The 25,169-nt window shown below is 42.2% G+C and overlaps 1 protein-coding gene across 1 annotated transcript in view; it reads right to left on the bottom strand.

Annotated features, from left to right (window-relative positions):
* The window catches only part of AGBL1 (ATP/GTP binding protein like 1), a 503,271-nt gene extending 479,356 nt beyond the window's left edge, over positions 1-23,915 (bottom strand). Inside the window, 4 exon segments of the mRNA XM_036843717.1 lie at positions 15,039-15,132; positions 18,739-18,870; positions 22,067-22,213; positions 23,849-23,915. Of these exon segments, the coding sequence (XP_036699612.1) occupies positions 15,039-15,132; positions 18,739-18,870; positions 22,067-22,190 (350 nt within the window). The 5' untranslated portion in view covers positions 22,191-22,213; positions 23,849-23,915.
* Between the last annotated feature and the right edge of the window lie 1,254 nt (positions 23,916-25,169).

The raw sequence follows: 25,169 nt of genomic DNA on the forward strand, positions 1-25,169 counted from the left end.
GTTCTTACCTGTCTCTCCTCTCTCCAAGGACTCCAATCATGTATATTAGGCTGCTTGAAATTGTCCCATGATTCACTGGTGCTCTCTTCTTAATTTTTTTTTTCTGCATTTCATTTTGGAAACTTTTTTTGCTATATCTTCAAGTTCACTTATCTTTTCATCTGCCATGTCCAATTTGCCTTAATTCAGTCCAGTGTATTAACCTCTTGCACACTGTACCTTTCATCGCTAGAAGTTCAATTTGAGTCTTTTTAAATATCTTCTGCATCTTTACTTAACATTTGAACATATGTTAGAATAACTTTTTAATGTTCTTGCTTGAGAATTCTAACATCTATCTCAGTTCTGGGTTGTTTCTTGATTTAATAATTTATCTCTTCACCATGAGTAGTATTTTCCTGTGATAATTTCTTATTGGATTCTGGACATTATAACCTTTACCTTGTTGAATGCTGAATATTTTTGTATTCCTATAAATATTCTGAATCTTTGTCCTGAGATGCAGTTAAGTTTCTTGGAAAGTTTTATCCTTCCAGGTCTTCTTTTAATATTTGATAAGTAGGGCCACAGCAGTGTTGAGTTTAGAGCTCACTCCTCCCCACTACTGAGGTAACACTCTTCTGTGCACTCTACCCAATGCCCCACAAATCACGAGGTTCTCCAGTCTGCTTTGTAAAACCAAGCATTATTTCCAGCCCTGTTTGAGCACCAGGCATTGTTTTCTCCATTCCATTCAGGTGGTCTTTCCCTGGCTTTGAGCAGTTTCCCAACAAGTATAATATATACTGACCAATATCCAGCTGAACACTTGAATGAGAACCTCTGAAGCTCTCCAGAGTTCTTTCTTTTTGTGCAGCTCTCTTTCTTCCAGTACTCTGGTCTATGATTCTAAGCACCTTGGTCTCTGCATACTTCTAGCCCTAGCTCCTCAACTCTGTCTCCTCAACTCAGGCCATCCACCAGGCTGTACCTGAGGTTCCCCTTCCTGCACTGCAAAACAGAAACTCTCTTAAGACATTAACTGGTTTAATTTAAGGTTCATCTCCCAGGGATCACTGTTATTCATTACCTGATGTCTAGTATCTTTTGAAACACTTTTTAAAATATATTTTATCTGCAGTTTTTTTCAGATGGGAAGATAAATGTGATCCTAGTTCTTCCATCTTGGCCTGAAACAGAAGTTGTATGCATGTTTTTTTACACAGTTGAGATCATTCCGTATTTTGAACCTTATTTTTTTTCTTGTCAATATTTTATCATAAGCTAGTACCACTGGCAAACATCATTTGTAATCTATTTTTTGTGTGTTGCTACATAATATTACGATGTATAAATGTTTCACTTTTACTATGCATCCCATGTTATCAGACTTTTTCTGGTTATAATATTTTCAATTATAAATAATACCGTGATTGACATTTTTGTGCACAAATCTTCATCCACCTTTCTCAATGATATTCTGGACAGATTTCAAGAAGTGCTTAAGAAACGGAAACTTAATTAAAAAAAAACTTGATATACATCATCCCATTGTTTTCAGGACGGTTTTATCAATCTACATTCTTAGCAGCATATATGAGTGCTCATCTTATTGAATCCTCACCAACAATATTATTTTTAAAAATCTTTGCTACTCTGATTTGTGAAATTGGTATCTTGACCTAAATTGTCTCTGATTATTGGTAAATTGAATATTTTCATGAGATTATTGCTTTATCTATTTCCTCTTTGTGAGTTATGTATTTCCATTCTTTTATTGCTATTAAGATATTGGGGGCTTCCCTGGTGGCGCAGTTGTTGGGAGTCTGCCTGCCAATGCAGGGGACATGGGTTCGAGCCCTGGTCCGGGAAGATCCCACATGCTGCAGAGCAAGTAAGCCTGTGCGACACAACTGCTGAGCCTGCGAGCGGCAACTACTAAGGCCCACGTGCCTAGAGCCCGTGCTCCACAGCAAAAGAAGCTGCCGCAATAAGAGGCCTGTGCGACGCAACAAGGAGTGACCCCCGCTCACTGCAACTACAGAAACCTGCACACAGCAATGAGGACCCAACGCAGCCAAAGGTAGATAGATAGATAGATAGATAGATAGATAGATAGATAGATAGATAGATAGATAGATAGATGATAGATAGATAGATAGATAGATAAATAAATAAATAAAATTTGTAAAAAAAATTTTTAAATAGAGGATTATTTAAAAAAAAAAAGATACTGGAGTGTTCCAAATCAATTTGGCTGAGCTCCCTGCCCTACTCTCTTGCAATATATTCCAGCCACATATGAACTCCCCATCTTTTCTTGCTTTTTTTTGTCTTTGCACTTGCTTCTGCCTCTGCCTGGAGGGTTCTTCTTTTATAATCTTAACGTCTTCGAAAATCCTTTACTATTTGAAACCAAAAGCTGCCTTTTTAGTGAGTTCCTCCTTGACAGTTCCTGGATAGACTAAAATCCTCCTTCTTTGAACATCTTGCCATTATATTATTTATTTTATTGTGCATGTATCTGTAAGTGCCTTAAGGGGCAAGGACTATGTATTTTCATCTCAAAATCCACACATCTCTGCTGATAATAAATACCCAAGACATTTAGTGAATGAATAAATGGTTAAAAGAGTGCAATTCAGACAAATTAAAACAACAGTGGTCATTTATTCTGCTGGCATTTATTGAATACCCACTATGTACCACTTGAAAGAAATTCAAACCTGATATATAATAATTCAATTCTTTTAAATGGCAGACTATTCTTTTCTAGCCATTTTCTCATTGGCTCTTTTATTTTCTTTATTTTCTTTTATTTATTTATTTTTTAAACATCTTTATTGGAGTATAATTGCTTTACAATGGTGTGTTAGTTTCTGCTTTATAACAAAGTAAATCAGTTATACATATACATATGTTCCCATATCTCTTCCCTCTTGCATCTCCCTCCCTCCCACCCTCCCTATCCCACCCCTCTAGGTGGTCACAAAGCACCGAGCTGATCACCCAGTGCTATGCGGCTGCTTCCCACTAGCTATCTATTTTACGTTTGGTAGTGTATATATGTCAAGGCCACTCTCTCACTTTGTCCCAGCTTACCCTTCCCCCTCCCTGTATCCTCAAATCCATTCTCTAGTAGGTCTGTGTCTTTATTCCCGTCTTGCCCCTGGGTTCTTCATGACCATTTTTTTTTTTTTTTAGATTCCATATATATGTGTTAGCATACAGTATTCGTTGTTCTCTTTCTGACTTACTTCACTCTGTATGACAGACTCTAGGTCCATCCACCTCACTACAAATAATTCAATTTCTTTTCTTTTTATGGCTGAGTAATATTCCATTGTATATATGTGCCACATCTTCTTTATCCATTCATCTGCTGATGGACACTTAGGTTGCTTCCATGTCCTGGCTATTGTAAATAGAGCTGCAATGAACATTGTGGTACATGACACTTTTTGAATTATGCTTTTCTCAGGGTATATGCCCATTAGTGGGATTGCTGGGTGGTATGGTAGTTCTATTTTTAGTTTTTTAAGGAACCTCCATACTGTTCTCCATAGTGGCTGTATCAATTTACATTCCCACCACCAGTGCAAGAGGGTTCGCTTTTCTCCACACCCTCTCCAGCATTTATTGTTTGTAGATTTTTTGATGATGGCCATTCTGACCGGTGTGAGGTGATACCTCATTGTACTTTTGATTTGCTTTTCTCTAATGATTGATGATGTAGAGCATTCTTTCATGTGCTTGTTGGCAATCTGTATATCTTCTTTGGAGAAATGTCTATTTAGTTCTCCTGCCCATTTTTGGATTGGGTTGTTTGTTTTTTTGATATTGAGCAGCATGAGCTGCTTGTAAATTTTGGAGATTAATCCTTTGTCAGTTTCTTCATTTACAAATATTTTCTCCCATTCTGAGGGTTGTCTTTGCATCTTGTTTATGGTTTCCTTTGCTGTGCAAAGCTCTTAAGTTTCATTAGGTCCCATTTGTTTATTTTTGTTTTTATTTCCATTTCTCTAGGAGGTGGGTTAAAAAGGATCTTGCTGTGATTTATGTCATAGAGTGTTCTGCCTATGTTTTCCTCTAAGAGTTTTATAGTATCTGGCTTTACATTTAGGTCTTTAATTTAAGAAATTAATTCCCTTGTATGTTATTTGTTGTTTTTCCCTTGCTGCTTTTCATATTTTTTCTTTGTATTTAATTTTTGATAGTTTGATTAATTGTGTCTTGGCGTGTCTCTCCTTGGATTTATCCTGTATGGGACTCTATGTGCTTCCTGGACTTGATTAACTATTTCCTTTCCCATGTTAGGGAAATTTTCAACTATAATCTCTTCAAATATTTTCTCAGTCCCTTTCTCTTTCTCTTCTTCTTCTGGGACCCCTATAATTCGAATGTTGGTGTGTTTAATGTTGTCCCAGAGGTCTCTGAGACTGTCCTCAATTCTATTTATTCTTTTTTCTTTATTCTGCTCTGCAGTAGTTATTTCCACTATTTTACCTTCCAGGTCCCTTATCCGTTCTTCTGCCTCAGTTATTCTGTGATTGATCCCTTTTAGAGAATTTTTTTTTAAATTTATTTATTTTATTTATTTATTTTTGGCTGTGTTGGGTCTTCATTGCTGTGTGCAGGCTTTCTCTAGTTGTGGCGAGCAGGGGCTACTCTTTGTTGCGGTGCGTGGGCTTCTCATTGCAGTGTCTTCTCTCATTGCGGAGCACGGGCTCTAGGCATGTGGGCTTCAGTAGTTGTGGCACGTGGGCTTCAGTAGTTGTGGCTCACAGGCTCCAGAGTGCAGGCTCAGTAGTTGTGGTGCACCAGCTTAGTTGCTCTGCGGCAGGTGGGATCTTCCCGGACAAGGGCTTGAATCTGTGTCCTCTGCATTGGTAGGCAGATTCTTAACCACTATGCCACTAGGGAAGCCCGAGAATTTTTAATTTCATTTATTGTGTTGTTCATCACTGTTTGTTTGCTCTTTAGTTCTTCTAGGTCCTTGTTAAACGTTTCTTGTATTATCTCCATTCTGCTTCCAAGATTTTGAATCATCTTTACTGTCATTATTCTGAATTCTTTTTCAGGAAGACTGCCTATTTCCTCTTCATTTGTTAGGTCTGGTGTGTTTTTACCTTGCTCCTTCATCTGCTGTGTGTTTCTCTGTCTTCTCATTTTGCTTAATTTACTGTGTTTGAGGTCTCCTTTATGCAGGCTGCAGGTTCGTAGTTCCCATTGTTTTTGGTGTCTGTCCCCAGTGTCTAAGGTTGGTTCAGTGGGTTGTGTAGGCTTCCTGGTGGAGGGGACTAATGCCTGTGTTCTGGTGGATGAGGCTGGATCTTGTCTTTCTAGTGGGCAGGTCCATGTCTGGTGGTATGTTTTGGGGTGTCTGTGGCCTTATTATGATTTTAGGCAGCCTCTCTGCTAATAGATGGGGTGTGTTCCTGTCTTGCTAGTTGTTTGGCATAGGGTGTCCAGCACTGGAGCTTGCTGGTCGTTGAGTGGAGCTGGGTCTTGGCGTTGAGATGGAGATCTCTGGGAGATTTTTGCCATCTGTATTACGTGGAGCTGGGAGGTCTCTTGTGGAGCAGTGTCCTGAACTGGGCTCTCCCACCTCAGAGGCACAGCCCTGACTCCTGGCTGGAGCACCAAAAGCCTGTCACCACACGGCTCAGAATAAAAGGGAGAAAAAAAAAAGAAAGAAAGAAAGAGGAAGATAAAATAAAATAAAATAAAATAAAATAAAGTTATTAAAATATAAAATAAAAAAATAATTATTAAAAAAAAATTTTTTTAAGTAATAAAAAAAAAAGAAAGAAAGAAGAGAGCAACCAAACCAAAAAACAAATCCACCAATGATAACAAGTGCTAAAAACTATACTAAAAAAATAATAAAACGGACAGACAGAACCCTAGGACAAATGGTAAAAGCAAAGCTGTACAGACAAAAAGCATACACACGGCATACACACACACACTCACAAAAAGAGAAAAAGGGAAAAAAATATGTATATCATTGCTCCCAAAGTCCACCTCCTCAATTTGGGATGATTCGTTGTCTCTTCAGGTATTCCACAGATGCAGGGTACATCAAGTTGATGGTGGAGATTTAATGTTCCTGAGGCTGCTGGGAGAGATTTCCCTTTCTCTTGGGATGATTTGGGATGATTCGTTTTCTCTTCAGGTATTCCACAGATGCAGGTACATCAAGTTGATTGTGGAGCTTTAATCCGCTGCTTCTGAGGCTGCTGGGAGAAACTTCCCTTTCTCTTCTTTGTTTGCACAGTTCCTGGGGTTCAGCTTTGGATTTGGCCCCGCCTCTGCATGTATGTCGCCTGAGGGCATCTGTTCTTCGCTCAGACAGGATGGGGTTAAAGGAGCAGCTGTTTCGGGGCTCTGGCTCACTCAGGCAGGTGGGAGGGAGGGATACGGATGTGGGGCGAGCCTGCGGCAGCAGCGGTCAGCGTGACGTTGCACCAGCCTGAGTTGTGCCATGTGTTCTCCCGGGGAAGTTGTCCCTGGATCACGGGACCCTGGCAGTGGCGGGCTGCACAGGCTCCCGGGAGGGGAGGCGTGGATACTGACCTGTGCTTGCACACAGGCTTCTTGGTGGCGGCAGCAGCAGCCTTAGCGTCTCCTGCCCGTCTCTGGGGTCCGTGCTGATAGCCGCGGCTCGCGCCCATCTCTGGAGCTCGTTTAGGCGGTGCTCTTAATCCCCTCTCCTCGTGCACCAGGAAACAAAGAGGCAAGAAAAAGTCTCTTGCTTCTTCGGCAGCTCCAGACTTTTTCCCGGACTCCCTCCCGGCTAGCCGTGGCGCACTAGCCCCTTCAGGCTGTGTTCACACCACCAACCCCAGTCCTCTCCCTGCGATCCGACCTCCGAAGCCCAAGCCTCAGCTCCCAGCCCCCGCCCGCCCCGGCGGGGGAGCAGACAAGCCTCTTGGGCTGGTGAGTGCTGGTCAGCACCGATCCTCCATGCGGGAATCTCTCCGCTTTGCCCTCCGCACCCCTGTGGCTGCGCTCTCCTCCGCGGCTCCGAAGCTTCCCCCCTATGCCACCCGTGGTCTCCGGCCATGAAGGGGCTTCCTAGTGTGTGGAAACCTTTCCTCCTTCACAGCTCCCTCCCACTGGTGCAGGTCCCGTCCCTATTCTTTTGTCTCTGTTTTTTCTTTTTCTTTTGCCCTACCCAGGTACGGGGGTAGTTTCTTGCCTTTTGGGAGGTCTGAGGTCTTTGCCAGCGTTCAGTAGGTGTTCTGTAGGAGTTGTTCCACATGTAGCTGTATTTCTGATGTGTTTGTGGGGAGGAAGGTGATCTCCACGTCTTACTCTTCCGCCATCTTGAAGCTCCCTCATTGGCTCTTTTAAATATAACTAACGATCACTTGCGATCTAATATTAAAATAGTGCTATAATTGAACTTAGACAGAAAGCCTCCGATCTGTTCCCATCCTGCAATCTCTGTCTAAATTCTTTAAAGAAGCTAGCTTTAGATGATTATACATCTGCTTAATGGTTTCCTTTTGACCCTTTCCTTTCCAACTAATTGAGCTGGCTTATCTCTGCTAAATAAACACATCCCCAGACACAGCACCCACTCACAGCCCCATAGGAAAAGCAGAGTGAGTTTCCTTCACCCATGTGCTTTATAATTTGTAGTATCTGAGTGTGGAATCAACCCCTGAAGAATTTGGTAATGGTCTATTAGAAGCATGTCTTCCCTCAAAGCAAAGGGTGAAGGTCATAAGAGTTTTTACTGATACAGGTCTTTCTGTACCTCCCTCCGGTTCTTCAAATCCCCTCACCCATATATTTGTGGGCAGTTACAGTATTGTGAGGAGGGCATGATTTATAGGAAGATACAAACTTCTTTGCAAATGCTCCTTGCTGAGTCAGGTTGGGCTATAAGATTAATTTCTATGGAAAGTGAAAATTCTTAAGAGCCTGCCTCCAGTCTACAGAGGGGAAATGGAGGCAAATCCATGAAGAGATATGGGCAGAACTGGCTTCAGCAGATAAAGATGGGAATGGAGTTTCTGTAGAGAACCCTCACCAGGGCAAAGCAGGGCACGTATGACCGTCCTAGGGTATGCAGGCCCAGGAAGTTTAGTTTAGTTTAGTTTTGTTTTGTTTTGGAGATTCTGTCTATATAAACAATTGGATGCACTCAAAATCAGCATGTCAGCAACATTCCGTCTGCCCCATCTCATGTCATGATGAGGACAAACTACCACAGCAGACCGCAAGAGTGATCTCCTTGCCAGATCATCCCCCTTGACTCAAGGACTGGCCATGGAGTCTCAGGACAGCCCCATATGCATGTGTTCCAGAGCTTCTCCTCCTCAAGGTATCCAGTCCACCTCACTGATGTGTTAAGGCATCAGAGAGCACCCTGAAGGGGGAGAAACAGACTGGAGCCCTGTTGATACACTGCCAACCCAAGCCCATCTCAGGCCCAAAGGAGTACTTTAGACATTTCCAGGAAGGATCTCCAAAGTCCTGGGCCTCCTAAGGAACGGGGCCCACAACAGAAGCCCTTCTGGCTCAGCTCTAAGGGCATTTCCAGATAAAGGCATGATGAGGACATTTCCACAGAAGAGGAAGTCAGTCCATTTCATAAGCCCAACACTGGGTCAGAAAGTTCCTCCCACACTGCACTGTTATTGTTGCCATAGACTGTCACCAACTTGAAAGACAGGGTCCACCTTCTGCTGTTTTCATACCCCCGTGCCTAGCACCAAGACAGACACTTACAATGTTGTCAAATAAATGTTAAAAATCCTACTTCGGGCTTCCCTGGTGGCACAGTGGTTGAGAGTCTGCCTACCAATGCCTACTTCAACGCAAGTTTGATTTTCATTATACAGTAGAGCATCTTAGAGAAGTGAATAGTGTCTTGAAATTAGGTTAGAAGGCTTAGTTCAATCTCTGAGTTTCAGTCACCTCGTCTTAAAATGAAGGAGCTGGACCAGCAGATCCTTAAAGACCTTCCAACTTTAGATCTTATGACTTGAATATCTATGACTGGCCCTAATCAGGGAGAGATTACTGGCTTCCCAGAAAAGATGAGAGGGATTTAAACCAACAAACCTAGTCACCAAGGTTTAATATATGTAGGAAACTATTCATTCCACCATCAGCTACAGGCTTGGAGTCAGGTGGCAAACGCACTAATCACTCTGTCAGTAAGTTGAGCCTGTGTTGTTCACTCCTAATAGAAGCACTTGTAGGGCTGGGGTGGAATTTTTTTGTTCCTGTTCCAAGGTATCTGAGTCCAAGTGATCGGGAGCACACGGTTTCTGAAACCCCAATGTGAGCCCTTGCTCTGGACACCACAGAGTCTAATTATATTGAACAGAGAGCAGCAAAAGTCACAAAGCCATTAATGGGAGGGTAAGGGGAAAATGAACACCCAGGGAGAAATTCAGTAGCTATTTTGAAAAACAGGAGATTTTGCTTCTTTGTCTCAGTGACAAAGTAGCTGAGTCACCCAATCGCTCATGATCTCAGGGAACGCATTAGCTTTGGCTGAGTCTGCACTCATCCAAAAAGTGGAAAGGTATGATGGTCGGAGAAAGCCCGGAAGGTCTGCTCTGAAAAAAAAAGTAGGGATTTTGGGGGAAGGGATAGGAGGAGCAGGACATATTTTAGAGCTTATAAACTGAAGATGAAATCACCATAAAGAGCTGTCAAGGAAGCAATGCCTAGTAATCCTGCACTCAGGCAAAGCTCAAATGCCAGACATGCCCTAAGATCAGGACTTTGAAGGGAGATCACTTAAAACTATTCTACGCACAGACAACGAGAGACTCAGCTGAAGAATTTGCTTATGAGGCTTGCTAAAGACCCAACATATCCCTCTTCTCCTCTTGTCAAAGTGTTTGAGCCCAGGTAAAGCACACAGCCTCTGAACACCATGACCTCATAGAAACCCAGGCGCCCAGGAACTCCCGAGCCTGATGACCATAACTCACAGCATGAGAACCCTGCTGAAAGCCTGAGAGGACATCGAGGGGGTGTGAATATTGGAAATGCTGTCTTCCGTGAGGGTTAGACCAGCAAGGTCCTGAACAACACATTTCCTGACCTCCTGTCTTCTTGGGAGAGCTCCAGAGAAACTGTAAGTGAAGGATGAAGGAACCCTCTCAGCCCACAGATGTCCTGAGTTCCCTTTCTCAAAGGACGGTGCAATGGTCAGGGAATACAATGGAGCTCAAGGTCCAACCTCTGCTAGGAAGACTCAACCCGTTTCTGATTGACTTTGATGTTTTTGAGGCAAGAGAGGCCAACAGAGTTTAAAGTCCTGGGAAATAAACCAATGATAACAGCTGATAATTCAGCTTCAAAGGTTGGGTTAACTATTACCATGTGAAAATGTGGCCACACTTTGGAAATAGTTACGTGGACAGACAGTGGAAATTGTCATTATTTTTACCAAAACCCTTAGGTCCACCCTGGAAATGAGGGCACAAAGGTACAGAAGGTGTTGAGACATGGAACAAACACAGACTCTTCTAAGGTCACAAGATGAGTCAGTCACAGACAAGCAATTTATCTTTGCCTCAAAACATTTTTCTACTTAGTGAATTTGGAAAGCTCAAAGACAGCTTTGGTGCAGATAAACAAACTTGTTCACAGTAGAGCAAGCTAGCAAGAACTAGCTCACCCTGGCCCTGGGTCATTTCTCCCTCCCTGATTCTATAAAAAGCTCCCCCATAAATTCTAAAGGCCCATAAATTCCAGCTGAATGGATTATCAAACCAAATACTGGAAGCCTAGCTCTGTCTCAAATAGGAAGCAAAATTTGAATGTGAATGCTACCCGTCACATCCCCTCAAACGCAGATCTTTCTCTTCTGCCAATCTCAGTCAGTTTCCCCAGACAACTCTAAGTAAGAGACAAAAGACCCCCTCCAGTGAGACTTTATTCTCCTTCAAGCTGATGGTTGCTGCCTCTCATTCTCTCAGAATGAGTCCCCTCCCGCAAGGCACCTCAGTCCCTCATGCAAGAGAGTTCTGGGTAGACCAGCTACTTCATTTCCCAGACATGTTTAGACATGATAGAACCTCAAATGTGAAGTGGGCTTGGTACCAAGGAATAATAAGATAATAAATATGGAGTGCCTACTATAGCACCCACTCAGTAAATGTTGGCTTTTATTCGTCATTAGATAGGTTATTCACAAAATATAAAATTTTTTTAATTGAAGAATTTCTTTCGAATTGAATTAAGAGCCTACCATGGTCCCGGCACTTGGGTAGGACCAATGGAGAACAGCAAGATAAATATAATTTGACTTCTACCTTTAGGAGGTTTAGAATTTATATGGGAGAGAAGACACACACGCCAACATGGTACAGAGTCAAATCTGATATATATTAAAGGAAAATAAGAATGAAGTGCTGGAGGAGGGGAAATTCCTTTTGTCTGGTGAGGTGGAGCAGGCACCATAAGGTGGGGTCTGAAGAATGGGGGCAGCTTCTGCCATTCAATAAGGCAGGGCTGCCCTTCCAGAGGGAGGGAAGCACATGAGGAAAGTTCTGGAACAGAACAGGGCATCCCAGGTGCAGGGGTAGCTGGCTAGAAAGAAAGAGGAGAGGAGGACTAAAAGGGAAGGATGGAGATGGAGATAGGGACACATTCTTGATTGCTTTGAAGTCAGGAAATACCAGTGGGAGGGCTATAGGAGCTGTCTAGGTCTGAAGAAAACTGCTCAGACTAAAGCAATGGTCATGAAGGAACAGGTGCAAGCTGACACAAATCTATGACAGTAAGACTCTGCCAGCATGGTGGGTATTTGAGAAGTGAGGAAGGCTTGGAATAGCCACCTCCCCTGAGAGTGAGGGCTGGCACAAGGCCACAGAGGGTGAGTGACATTGCTCTGCATGCCCCTTGTCTCTAGAAGGTGTGCGGTTTGTTTCTCTGTCATAAATCTTGCCCTGAAAACTATCTGGAGACAGGGTTTTATTGGAGGACAGCTGCATAACTAATTTTAGGTTTGTGCTAGAGAAATAGGGCAGGTTTAATCTCCAGGGCAGGGAGGAGTCATAGTGACACAACGCTGGGCATCCGTTCCTACAGAGGCATCCAAGAATAACTCTCCCGGGGCTTGCTAGCATTTGGAGGCTGACACTCATTAAAGCTATTCACATCCCCTGACATGTTACTTCATCCCTGAAAGATCCCTTCAAACGCACAGGTTCTGGCATCCAAGTGGAGTTGAGTAGAACTCATTGGGGTACAACTTAGTTACTATTTGGGAAACGGAGTTCATGGGAGAAGGTGAGTAGTGGCAGAAACTTCCCATCTGCATGTTCACCTCTAGTTTTGCTGCCAGATCTCAAGCAGGCAGCCAAGTACCCAATAGAATTTATATTCATAACGAGGAACAATATTAAAGCACATCAAAGTTTCCAAGATTTTGGGCACAGTATTTCTTAATGCCCCCAACAAACCTAAGAGGTAGGACTTGATATTCACACTTTGAGAAATGTAACAGTTTAGTTAAGAAAGGATAAATGACTCGCCAAGGAATCAGCTAGAAAGAGGGCGACAAGGCAGGTCTTCTGATTTTAGCACCTTTGTTCTTGTCTTGCTGCTGGAGGCTGGGGGTAAGGCAGAAGACAAGGCAGCTTTGAGAAAGAATTCAAAAGCAGAGGGAACAGATATTTATTTCGCCTTTGAGAGGAAAGAGCCATATGATGCAGGAGGAAGACTCCCCCTATCATTAAGCAAATTGGTCCATAAGTATGTGCGTTTAGATGGTAACAGAAATTTAAACAAAGTTTAGCCGCTTGTGATTGTCTTATACATATATGGTGGTTTAGAAATCAAATGCTGGAAATAGACTGTGTAAGATACTCCGGTGGTGGTTCAAGAGCTAAGGCTCATGTATCAGACAGGGTTTAAATTCCAGCTCTTTCACTTAAATCCCAGCATGTTACTTAACTTCTTTCAGCTTCAATTTTTTTTTTCCCTGTAAAATTGGGGACAGTAATAGCACCTGCCTCGCAAAAGAGAGGAGAGGATCAAAAGAGATAATGCATGCTAAGAGCTTAGCATGGGGCAGAGCACATAATAAATGCCATGGCAATGACAGCTCTATCGAAATGGTTGGTGGAAAAGCCTCTCCTCTATGGAGGTTTGGTTTTAATTTGGCATTTGGATCAAGAAGGGGAATCATCTTGTCTAACTTTTACAGAACAGACCAGAAATGCAGAAATATGCCCGAGGTCCCTGAAAAGTCATTTTGTCATTGGAAACATCCACCCCTGTTTATCCCTGGGGTTACTTTCCAGGAGAAAAAAAGCAATAGAGATGGCAACTAGCATGAGTCTCTGAGAAGGGGGCTTCTGTGCTTTGTTGCTTACTCCCCCTAGCTCAATCTGAATAGGGAAGACAATAAAAGCTATCAGGATCCCAGAAGGGAAGGGCCTAGTGCCAAGGTGAGCTGGGAAGGACTTGCCTAGAGGAGCTCTCCAAACAACATGGTACCCGAGTGAGTACCGTGTGATACTGGTATGTGGATGGGCCCAGGAGACATCACTAGATTTTCACATGATGTAGGGTAAGCAACCAAACATTCCTGAGCTGCCAAAGAGATACACGGAGACAACAGCAGATTAAAAGAGTCCTGGTGAGTAAGGCAAAAAGATATGGCTCATGGATTGCTGACCAAAGGACATGTTAAGACTGCATATGTCAGCAGCAAAGGCCTACACACCACGATAAAAACTGAAATATCCAAATCAAACATATTCAAATTGAATAATGGAAGTTTAAGAGGGAAATAAAATATAATTACAGAAAAACCAAGAAAGTTAATTTTTTTGGTCACTGAGCTTGTGACTCTGAAATTTTATACTTAACTAAATGAGGATCCCTTGACAGAATTTAGTTGAATCCCATTTTGCAATACATTTGCACTTCAGAGAAGAGATTTCTCAAATGAGGTACATGCAACACTGACTCCAAAAAAAAAGGTGGTCTGCAAACAAAAATAGTTCCCTAACCAAATTAGTTTTGGAAAAGGGTATATACTACATACCCATCTTGAATATTCCGAATGTGTGTTGGCTTTATGAAGGCTTTGAGAAGTCTTACAGTAAAGAAATATACCTAACTTTGTTTAACCCAGTACTTCTCAATATATTTGATGAGAAAACTTTTTTTTAACAAGATATAATGTTTTTCACTCTAGGAAGTGCTGGTGTAGAGAGCTGCAGGTGAGAATGGATGAGAATGGCATTACTGTGGTGACCCAAGAGAAAAATAATCAGGTGGAAGATGAGCCGAAGATTGATGCTGGGATGCAGAAAATCTCATGGCTGGGCATGGAAATGCTACTTTGCCAAATGACCTCATATATCTTGGAAATTGGCTGAATTTTTTCTAATATTCTTTCAAGGTCCTCGCTGAGTCACTCCCATAAATGATGGATCTTATTGGTTCCGAATATCTCTAAAGCCTGCGTCTCTGACCATCTCCCTTTTTTTAAGTTTGTGATTCACTCCACTCCAGGAGGCAGGGCCAGGGAGAATAGGCTGAGTTTCACTTTCCAATCATAAAAACACATCTCAAAACTAGCACACAATCCAAATTTCATATCAGAAATTTAGGAACCCTGAGAGCATCACCTTTCCCTATCATGTCTGGACTGTCTTTTAAGGGCTGTACTCACTATGGTAGAGTCTGTGATTAAAAGAGATACCTGAAGGCTTCAGGCAAAAAAACAAGGGCTTTTGAGTCAGACAGATCTGGCTGGATTCAAATCCCAACTCTGCCTTTTCCTAGCATTGTGACCTTGGATAAGACTCTCTCCACATCTGAATTCCCTCATCTGAAAATGAAGATGATATTATATCCATTCAGGTTCTTGTGACAATCCGAGGAAATGATGCATGGGTGGGGAGAGATGTGAGCCGAGACAGGATGAAGTCATAGAACCGTATCTACAAGGGGGAAGTCATCGCTAAGTGAACTGGAAACACCAAGAGAATATCTATGAGACCATTCCCATATCTGTATCTACTACAAAGAAGGCAAAAGTACTAAAAACTGCTCTGTACCTGATTACTCGGGTGCTCTTCTGGGTATAAGGGGTGATGACCTTGAGAAGCAGTTCCATCGCTCCATTAATTCCCAGCATGGCTCCTGTGGTGACTGAGAAAGACAAAAGCACGCTAGTTACTGACCCATCTGAACCAAGTGTTATTTTCAGCATTACAGTATGAGCCTAAAAGATAGGGGAGGTCCATCACCTTTCTTACCAAAGGCAACTTAAAAGCAGAGAAACTCTATGGTCTTTTATCCCTGGCTTGGAAGTTAAAGATCATCTGAAAAGCACACATTATCTTCCCACACTGTCTCTTTCTCAAAAGGGTCCCAAGCCATGAAATTATGTTTTTCATTTTCTGGTGGCCCATTGCCCTACTCCTTTGTATAGTCAATCAGAATAGCCAAGGCAATTGCCGAGCAGAAGACTTTTTCTGTAAGCAGATCTTTGGGTTTCTGGCAACTACTTAAGTTCAAGCTGTTTCACCCACCACCGACTTCCTATATGATACATACATGCATGCACACACACACACACACACACAGAGCCAGTATCTTAAAAAACACTTTCTTAGATGTATTTTGCTGTTTGGAGACTTCACAATGAAGAAAAGTCGTAAGTGGATGGGATAAGTTTCAATCCAACTTGGATTGACTTCTTTAAAACTTTAGGAAGCAATCTAATAAAGAAGATAGTGTCCTTTTTGTTCCACCCCGATTCCAAGTTCCCCTACAACTTTTGCACTTGGATCGCCCATCACTAAAAGGCTAAGGCTTGACTATACCTCTATCCATTAGAATGGCAAAGGAAGAATCAGTTAGGCCTCCTCAGAGGTAACTACCAGAAATTTTTGCCTTTTTGCCCAATTGGATGGCTATAAAAACAGAGTGATAGATCTGAATAATAGAAAGAGACCGAAAGGGGTAGCTGGTCATCCTGGTGGCTTCAGGTAAGTATTTTGGGTACAAAACCTCTCATCTCTGATGATGCCCCAGCCACTCTGCAATATCCCCAGCACCTCACTCCACTCAGCTTACTTTAGGAAGAGCTCTGATCACGTCAAAAATAAGAGGAACCCACAGGATACAAAATGGAATCAGTTTGGCCCGAGGCAAAACTTCCAGTGGGAGAAGGAAAGAAGGTTATCTTCCAAGGTGTGATCCTTTTTCCTTTCCTTCACTGTACTGTTGTAGTAAAACAGAGACCCATGAATGCCTTGTGCTTTGGGCCAGCTTTGTTCCAGGAAATATGAGTGGACACAAGGGGGTCAGGGAGAAGCAAAGGGATAGAAACAAGGGAGGCTATACTGGCTTGCTCCAAGCCTCAGGAAAGGAGGAAAAATGGAAAACTGGAGTCTCTAATATAGTTCATCCCAGTACAGTCCATCAGAGAGAGACTGAGGCTGATGTCTTAGTTATCACCAGGAGTGCGTGTTCCTGGAATATCCTCTATGCATTTGTCCCTCCTGAGGCTAGTACAGGCAGTCATTGAATGGATCAAAATTCAAGAATTTGGCATCCTAATCCTGCCCATCAATCTTCCCTTCCCATGGCTACTAACTCAGTCCTTACTTCTAAATTGGGAAAACATGCTGGAGTAAACTCCTGGCAAATAATTCAGCAAAGTTCTAGTATTAAGTAGAGTTAGGGAGGAAATAGTTTTAAGAGCATGAATTCTAGCATAGGAGACTTTAGACTTGGAACTGAAAGAGGATAACAATAAAAAGTCCTCACTAAGTTCTTCCATGCTGGATGCCTGCCCAAGGTTAGACCTCTGGCAGCTCTATAAGCAAACTCACCGGCCATCTGAGAGATGCCGAATGGTTCGCTGGCTGTCACAGACCCATTATGTTTCCAGCCAATTCCTTCTGCAGATAGGAGCTGTTTAGAAAACTTGCTGGAACTTTCAACAGTGGCTAACAATTCAACAAAGCGACAGCAACCCATGGGCTTCATGAACTCTGCTTGCCTCTCATCAGTAAAGTCAATGTATAGAGAGTGATCGTATTTTTTTTTAATATTTTATGAAACAGTTCATACAATAAATGTTGTCTTAGAATAGGAGACACATAGCCACCTCCTCATACCCACAGGCAAATCTCAGCATTTTTCAGAGCTCCCTGCTGAAGGAATTCTTCAAGATCTCTATAATCAATGTATATAATGAGAGTAAGTTATTCATCTTAACTATTCTTTACAGAACCAAAATAAGATACTTCAAGTCTCGTGCTGCTGGCAAGCTCCAAATGGGGGTGACACACCTTCTGCCTACTCATTAATAAGAGTTGTCCTTTATACAAAGCCACAACTTCTCACTTAGATTTTCCTTTGTTAGAGATGGGTTTGGACAGATTCTTTCAGCCTCTCTCAAATATTCTCTGATTTTCTGGTCAACATATATGAGTGTGAGTGGAGATTCTGTCTGTGAACACGGAGTCAAGCATCTGTCTCATTATTCCCTAGAAATACTTTCTTTTGATGGGTCTTCCATGCTTATTCATGGAGTTAACCAATGAAATATGTCCCTACTATTTTGTTAGTTCTGAGGATAGTTACGGAAAAAGGTCACCACCTGTTTACTACCCTTATGTGTGTGATTCCTATTATTTCAAAGGACTGAGGGAAAAGATTAGAGCAGAGAAGAAAAACTAACACTTACTTAGCAACTATTATGTGACGAGCTTACCCATGAACATGATCTTACTTATCTCAACCACCAAGTCTATGAGCTCTTATTACAACTGTAATTTTACAAAGGAAGAAGCTGAGGTTAAACAGGTTAAGTGCACATATCATATGACTCTTAAGAAATGAAGTCAGAGTCAAGCCCAGGTCTTCTTGGCTCTAAGCTCATGTTCTTTCCTCTAGAGAGTATTACATCTAAATAGTTGTCACTTTTGTTCTGCAGGAAAGGGGCTTAGAAAGGAGAAATAAAAGTCTGTGTTCTTTACACTGAAATAGGTGGCACAGAATATAATCTATTAATAACTGTATCCGTATGGAGAGTAGAATAAACATGAATTTTGCAGTTAGAAACTTAGCCCTCATGACTTATCTGTATGAACTCAAGCAACTTCTTCATTCTTCTAAGCTTCATTTTCTTTTTTCTTAGCTATAAAATGCTGAGTCTACATACAGGATGGTTATGATTATCAGAAATAATCCAAATCAGGAGATGGCAAATAACATCAACCCATGTGCTATGATATATCAAGTTACCTGAAAGACAATGTTGAGAAGCATTGGGAGATAAACTTTGGTAAAGGATGTCATGATCAATGAGTGACTTCAGGGACATAGTGGAGAGACTTGTGATGTGAGGGTCGCTCTTGACAGCTGTAACACATTGCTCTGTGCCTTGGACATAAGGACTGAATAAAGTCTGCCTTCCCCTGCCACAGGTCTTTTTCACCTCGTAGTACTGACAGAGAGACGTAGAGTGCTAAAATGTTTTAGCTCCCAAGGGAAAACAATATGGATCTCTCACTTCAAGCACTGGCTCAAGAGTTCTCCATGGCCGAGAAGGAGATGAAGAAATAACTTCTCACCTCTACGGTCTCTAGAACATGAGGCTCCTCCTGGTTTATTTATCTTGTTGGGACTACATTTGTCCTCCACCCATGCCCTCCTTCCAACCACACCCCCAAATGGTTTCCAGGTGTCCCAGCCCAGATCTGGAAGCCACCCCCAGAGAGCCACAATTGAGTTGCTTACCACTAAAGGCAAAGACACGCAGAGCCCAGAGACAGTGGAGGAGGTTCTGGCTGTGAGACAGGTTTTTCTTCGCCAGAATCAATGTCACATCAAGTGCTTCCAATTCCAGTGCCTTCTGTCCAAACTTTTTATCTATGAACACAGATCAATCCATCTTAGTTGTGTTTCACATTAATTCTGAAGGTTGTATAATGTGTGGGGGAGAGGAAGGCAAAGATGGTGGAGTGAAGAAGATTATCATGGCCAATGAGACTTTTCGGGTCTAGTAGAAAATGCTACTAAGTATGTCCCCATTGGAACCAGATGACTCAAAAGAGCTAACCGAGGGTATACATATGGTCCATTATTCTTCAAGTAATATTTACATGAAGTCTTGTGGTTTGTGTGACTTGCACCCCCTATATGTAAAAATGTTTCTGGTTGTCCTCAAACATGAGCTACAGTTTAGCTGGGTATAAATTTCTTCCTTTAAGACAGTTCCAGAAGTAAGGATACTTAAGTTACATAACATTCAAATGCATTGTGTGAACCTTGATTGGATCCTTCTCTGAACATGTCTGTAAAAGGCATGCTGGGAACATTTGAAGAAACTGGAAGGAATATAAATATGTATGCATTGTTAATTTGTTAGATTTATGATCATGGTATTATGATTATATAGGAAAACGTCTCTTTTCAAAGAAATGCACTCAAAAGTATTTAGGAGTAATGCTATCTCTAATTTTCCTTAGAATATTTCAAATAAAAATAAATAGGTTAAGGAAATATGGCAAAATGTTAACAATGGTTAGATCTAAGTGATAGGTATAGAAGAGGTCATCTTTCTATACGGTAGAGAACTTTATAATAAAACATGAAAACATAATTTCAGAAAATAAAATTTTCTCCCCAAATTTCTCTAAATTATTGATCCAAATAACATGATATTCAGTGTTGTGGGTTAGTCATTATTATCTTAATAATTACTAATAATTATTAATTATTAATATCATTTAATAATTAGTAATAAGCATAAAAAATAAAGGGAAAAATATTTTTTAATTCTATGCTCCTGGCTCCCACTAGGATAATACATGACTGTGCCACCTGTCACATTTGTTTGTGTCCTTTCCAAAGTGCAATGCCCAAATCACCATGTTTGTTTTTGCAAGAATACAATCACTACCAGATTCATAGCAGGTGGAAATAAGTAAAACAGAGACAACATCCTAAACCTCGTTTACCAATATTTATCTCTGGACCAAAAGACACCGGCAAAGAGATTGTGACTGAACTCATATGACCCGTTTCCTTTATCGGAAAAGAAAGATACGTATCTGGCTCCATTCATGAGCAGCCAATCTCATTTTTGTTCTGTTCAGGTCAGCCCCTGACAGCTTGAATGTCAATATCAAGGACTACCATCTTTAATGGCAGAAGGTGTAATTATGATAATAATAATATCAAGGTCCATAACTTGAAAATCACTGCCCTGGTGCATCACTCATCTCTCTTTCTCCTATGAAACCTACATGACTCTTGTCCATCAAGCTTCTGGCGCCACATGCTAAGCAGGCAACATACAGCCTTGCTTAATCCTTACAGCAACCCAAGAATTATGTACTGAGACCCATTTTGTAGATGAGAGCCCAATGGTAACTTGTCCAAGGCCACACTGCTAATAAGTGTCAAAGCCAGGCCTGAAACCCAGATCTGACTTCCCAGCCTCTGCCATTTACTACCAGGGTGTATATCATGTCTTTTCTGTCTTTTTTTGGAGTTCACTTGGCCGACTCTTTGTTTTGCTGACTTCTTCTTATCTTTCAAGTTTGGGCTCAAATGTCACCTCTCTCTGTCCACACCATCTTAGAGGAACATCACCTTTTCTTTTCCTTCCAGTTATTATCTAGTTAATTATCATTGTCTGCTATTATCTAGTTGATTATTTACTTTCTGCCCTTCACCACTTGAATGTAAGTCCCATGAGAGGAGGCCCCTTATCTGTCTTTGTGACTGTGATGTTCCCAGTGTCTAGAACAGTGCACAGCCCTGGGAGACACGGAGTAAATAACTGTTGAATATTCAATGAATATTGGTTCAATTGGTTTTGTCTGGAACATGCTCATGCAGGTGCTGGCTGATGGCTGGGTCTCAATCATTATTTGTGAAATGTAGAATGGGCTCAAACCACAGCTCCGAACTTTGAAAGGAAAGGGTACCCCAGAGCCCTGTGCCCTTGGCTGCTGCTGCCTGCACTGAACATCAAAGATCCAACTTTCGGAGGACCTGAGCTTCTCGACTGTGATTTATGTAAGACTGCGCACAATCGGAGCTTAACTGTTATGACTAATTTGCAACGCTTACATGCATCCTGAGTGCCCAGGCTTTTTCAAATGTGCTCCCAAAATTTCTAGGGTTGTAGGGAGGTGTTTCAGTCTTCTATGAGGAAAGAGAAATGGATATGTGGCATAAGTGGAAAGAATTCTAGACCCCATCTTCTCTTCAACCAAGGAAGCTTCACTTCTATGTGACATATTGTAGTGAGTTGAAAACCGTGCCCCAAAATTCATGCCTGCCTGGAACCTCAGAATGTTATCATATTTGGAAATAGAGTCTTTGCAGACTTAATTACTTAAGAGAAGATCATACAGATTTGGGTGGGCCCTAAATCCAATGACCAATATCCTTATAAGAGGAGAGGACACAAAGAAAGACACAAGAGTAGAAGGCCATGTGAAGATGGGTGGAGAAATTGGAGTGATGTGTCTATAAGCCAAGAAACACCAAGGATTGCTGGAAATTACCAGAATCTAGGAGAGAGGCATGTAAGAGATTCTCCCTCAGAGCCTCCAGAAGGAACCAATCTTGCTAACCTCTTAATTTTAGACTTCTGGCCTCCAGCACAGTGAGAAAATAAATTTCTGTTGTTTTAAGCCACCCAGTTTGTGGTAATTCGTTACGGCAGCCCTAGGAAATTAATGCATTTACATCATGAACCTCCATATAAGATGTTATTTGTAGAAATGTTCCATTTGTTTTTAAAGTGATTGAAAACCTCCTTGGAGTATCTCCCCTCTGTCCCCCATATGCCTCATGCCCCGTGTAGTCCATGCCTGCTCTGGGTCCTGTCCTAAGCACCTAAGTACCTTGGATTTGCTGACATCTACGAACCTCTCCTAGACCCTCACCTTCCAGGTGAGGCTGGCGCTGGTCCTGCCATCACCACCAAGGTGTCTATACCTCCCTCTGCTCCTCCCTGTACTCCCCCACAAAAGCTTCCCAAATTGCTCTCATGATAACATCCCCACATGCCCTTTCAGTCATCTTTGGGTCCCAGGGGTATGGGTACCTCGTAGGCCAACTTTGGCCAGCAGCCGGAAGAGAGGCAAGAGGATGTCATAGTCTGGAGAAGCCGTCCTGGATGTGTTCACCAAGGTCTGCAGAAGGGCTTCGCTACCACCCTTGCTGATCATGTAGCGAATCCTCCGGTCTGTGCCTGAGGGGGAAAGCAGAGGAGCGCTGAGCCTCAAATAACTACCCTCATTTCCTTGGAACAGGAAGCAGATCTCACAGCTAGAGACAGAGCAAGGATTGGTTCATTTCACCCCAGAAACCAAAACTGTGGAGTTCTTGAAGCAACTTGTGTAAAGTTGTGCTATTAGGTAAGGGGCCAGGGTTGTGGGGTGGGGGTGGGGTGTGAAATGGAGAAATAATGGAATATTTCAGAACTTGCAGCAGCTGTAATAAACGGAGCCTAAAATCTACTTTCCTGAGAATCTATTAAGTCTCAGTGTAGGTGTGCACTTGTGTTGCATGTATAGAAATATGCATATAGGCTTATGTATAATCATATACTTAATTAAAGAGGGATCAGTCTCCCCTCAGCTATAGGTTTGAATCATCTACAAGAGGGTCTGGTTTGATAGCTTATCTGGAATAATTTCATGGATGGTGTTAATGATTATTTGATGCTGGCCTTCAGTAACAGATGTGCGGGAAATATGGAAACAACCAGAATAATCCCTTGAGAAACAAACATCTAATCATATGTCTAGGGATTTTGAAGAGGGTCTGGGGCTAGGGTAACGTATATTGGTCTTTCTACCTAAGAATAGTTTTAAACATCTTGCCCCAGGACAAGCTCAAAAGCAGTGATTACATTTCAACTTGGAAGGGGACCCACGTGATTCTCTATGCACTTGGACAAAGGTGGCCAACAGGGTGGGAGATTATTAGCAAAGAAGACCCTCTGATTTTTCATCTTCTACTAAAGGGGCAATAATCAGTACCTATTTCAGAAGGAGAACTCCAAGGTTTCATTCTAAGAGTTCCAGACACCACTGGACAAATTGAAGGCAGAACTATCACAGAGGACAAGTGGTCTTCACCTAAAGAGGGTACCTCATGCAGAAGAAGGGAAGTCACCCTGCCATTGGAGGGCAGCACAGCCTATGGAAAAAACCTCAGTATGAGTGGACCCTTCCTCCTGAATCTGTAACCTGAGGGTTTGTGGCTTTGGAGCGACATTCACTTTGGTATTGTCTGTTTGGTGATAATACGTCTTTCTAATGCAACGTGACTGGCTACATAGAAGTGAAAACTGAGTAAATGTTGGAATGTCCAAGAAGCTGTGTTTTCCAAGACCCTCACATGGAAATGAGCTAATAGAGAAGTGCCCCAGTTAACTCAGTTGATGCCAGTGTAGTCACCTCTGTCATCTTATCTCTGAAAATGTAGTGGCTGAACACTCTGCTAAGTCCAACTCCTGCCTCATCTTCCTGTCTCCACTGGACATATGAAGGGAGCTGCCAGTACCTGGCTCTCTAAATGGGCCACGACGAGGGAAGCAGGGGAGGCAACAGGTCGAATTGCTGAGGGCTGGAGGTCCTTGGCCCCAGAAATGAAGTATCATAGAATCACCACCAAGAGTCTAATTCCCTCCTAAGTTTGGATCACCGTAGGGTGAGTGACAAGACTGAAGAGCCCAAAGTACAACCATCCCATGGTGATTCTGTCTCTCACAGAAAACTTGAGCTGGAGCAAACCCCCAGGCTACATAGGTCCCTGGGAGACACCACAGCTGCATGCCTCCATGTCCACCATACAAGGGATGAGGGCATGGTTTACTCACCAACAGAAAGCAGATCTCCGAGGACCTGGAGGATGGTCAGGGTGGACTCCCTGTCAGAAGAGCTCTGCAATGAAAGCACAGACAGCCATTTTTAAGAAGGAAGGTGAGGGTGCAGCCACTAGGGAGAACAGTATGGAGGTTCCTTAAGGTTACCATATGATCCAGCGATCCCACTCCTGTGCACATATCCAGAAAAGATGAAAACTCTAATTTGAAAAGATACATGCACCCGAATGCTCATTACAGCACTATTTACAATAGCCAGGACATAGAAGCAACCTAAATGTCTAGATGAATGGATAAAGAAGATGTGGTACATATATACAATGGAATATTACGCAGCCATAAAAAAGAATGAAATAATGCCATTTGCAGCAACATGGATGCACCTAGAGATTATCATGCTAAGTGAAGTAAGTCTGACAGAGAAAGACATATATCAGATGATATAACTTATATTGGAATCTAAAAAAATTATTCACATGAACTTATTTACAAAACAGAAATAGACTTGCAGGGCTTCCCTGGTGGCGCAGTGGTTGAGAATCTGACTGCTAAGGCAGGGGACATGGGTTCGAGCCCTGGTCTGGGAGGATCCCACATGCCGCGGAGCAACTGGGCCCGTGTGCCACAATTGCTGAGCCTGCGCGTCTGGAGCCTGTGCTCCACAACAAGAGAGGCCACGATAGTGAGAGGCCTGTGCACTGCAATGAAGAGTGGCCACCGCTTGCTGCAACTAGAGAAAGCCCTCGCACAGAAACGAAGACCCAACACAGCCAAAAATAAATAAATAAAAATTAAAAAAAAAAAAAAAGAAATAGACTCGCAGACATAGAAAACAAACTTATGGTTACCAAAGGGGAAAGGTGGGGGGAAAGATAAATTGGGGGTTTGGAATTGACATGTACACACTACTATATATAAAATAGATAATCAACAAGGACCAAATGTATAACACAGGGAACTGTACTTAATATTCTGTAATAACCTAAATGGGAAAAGAATTTGAAAAAGAATAGATAAATGTATATATATAACTGAATCACTTTGCTGTACACCTGAAACTAACACAACATTGTAAATCAACTATACTCCAATATAAAATAAAAATTAAAAAAAAGAAGGAAGGCAAAAGAAAGGAGGCGGCATGGTCAGTGTACTCATGGGAATGGCAGGGCTGTGTTTCCTTCCATTGAGAAAGACTTCCTGAAATAAGAAATGGTTGAAGGGTTGTTCCTTAAATAATGACTATGAGGGGACTCACTGAGTTAAGGTCTCAGGGGTTCTGCCACCATATTTAGACTTCAGGACCCTTCTTTGG

This window comes from Balaenoptera musculus, chromosome 2 (assembly GCF_009873245.2).
Source record: "Balaenoptera musculus isolate JJ_BM4_2016_0621 chromosome 2, mBalMus1.pri.v3, whole genome shotgun sequence".
NCBI lineage: Eukaryota > Metazoa > Chordata > Mammalia > Artiodactyla > Balaenopteridae > Balaenoptera > Balaenoptera musculus.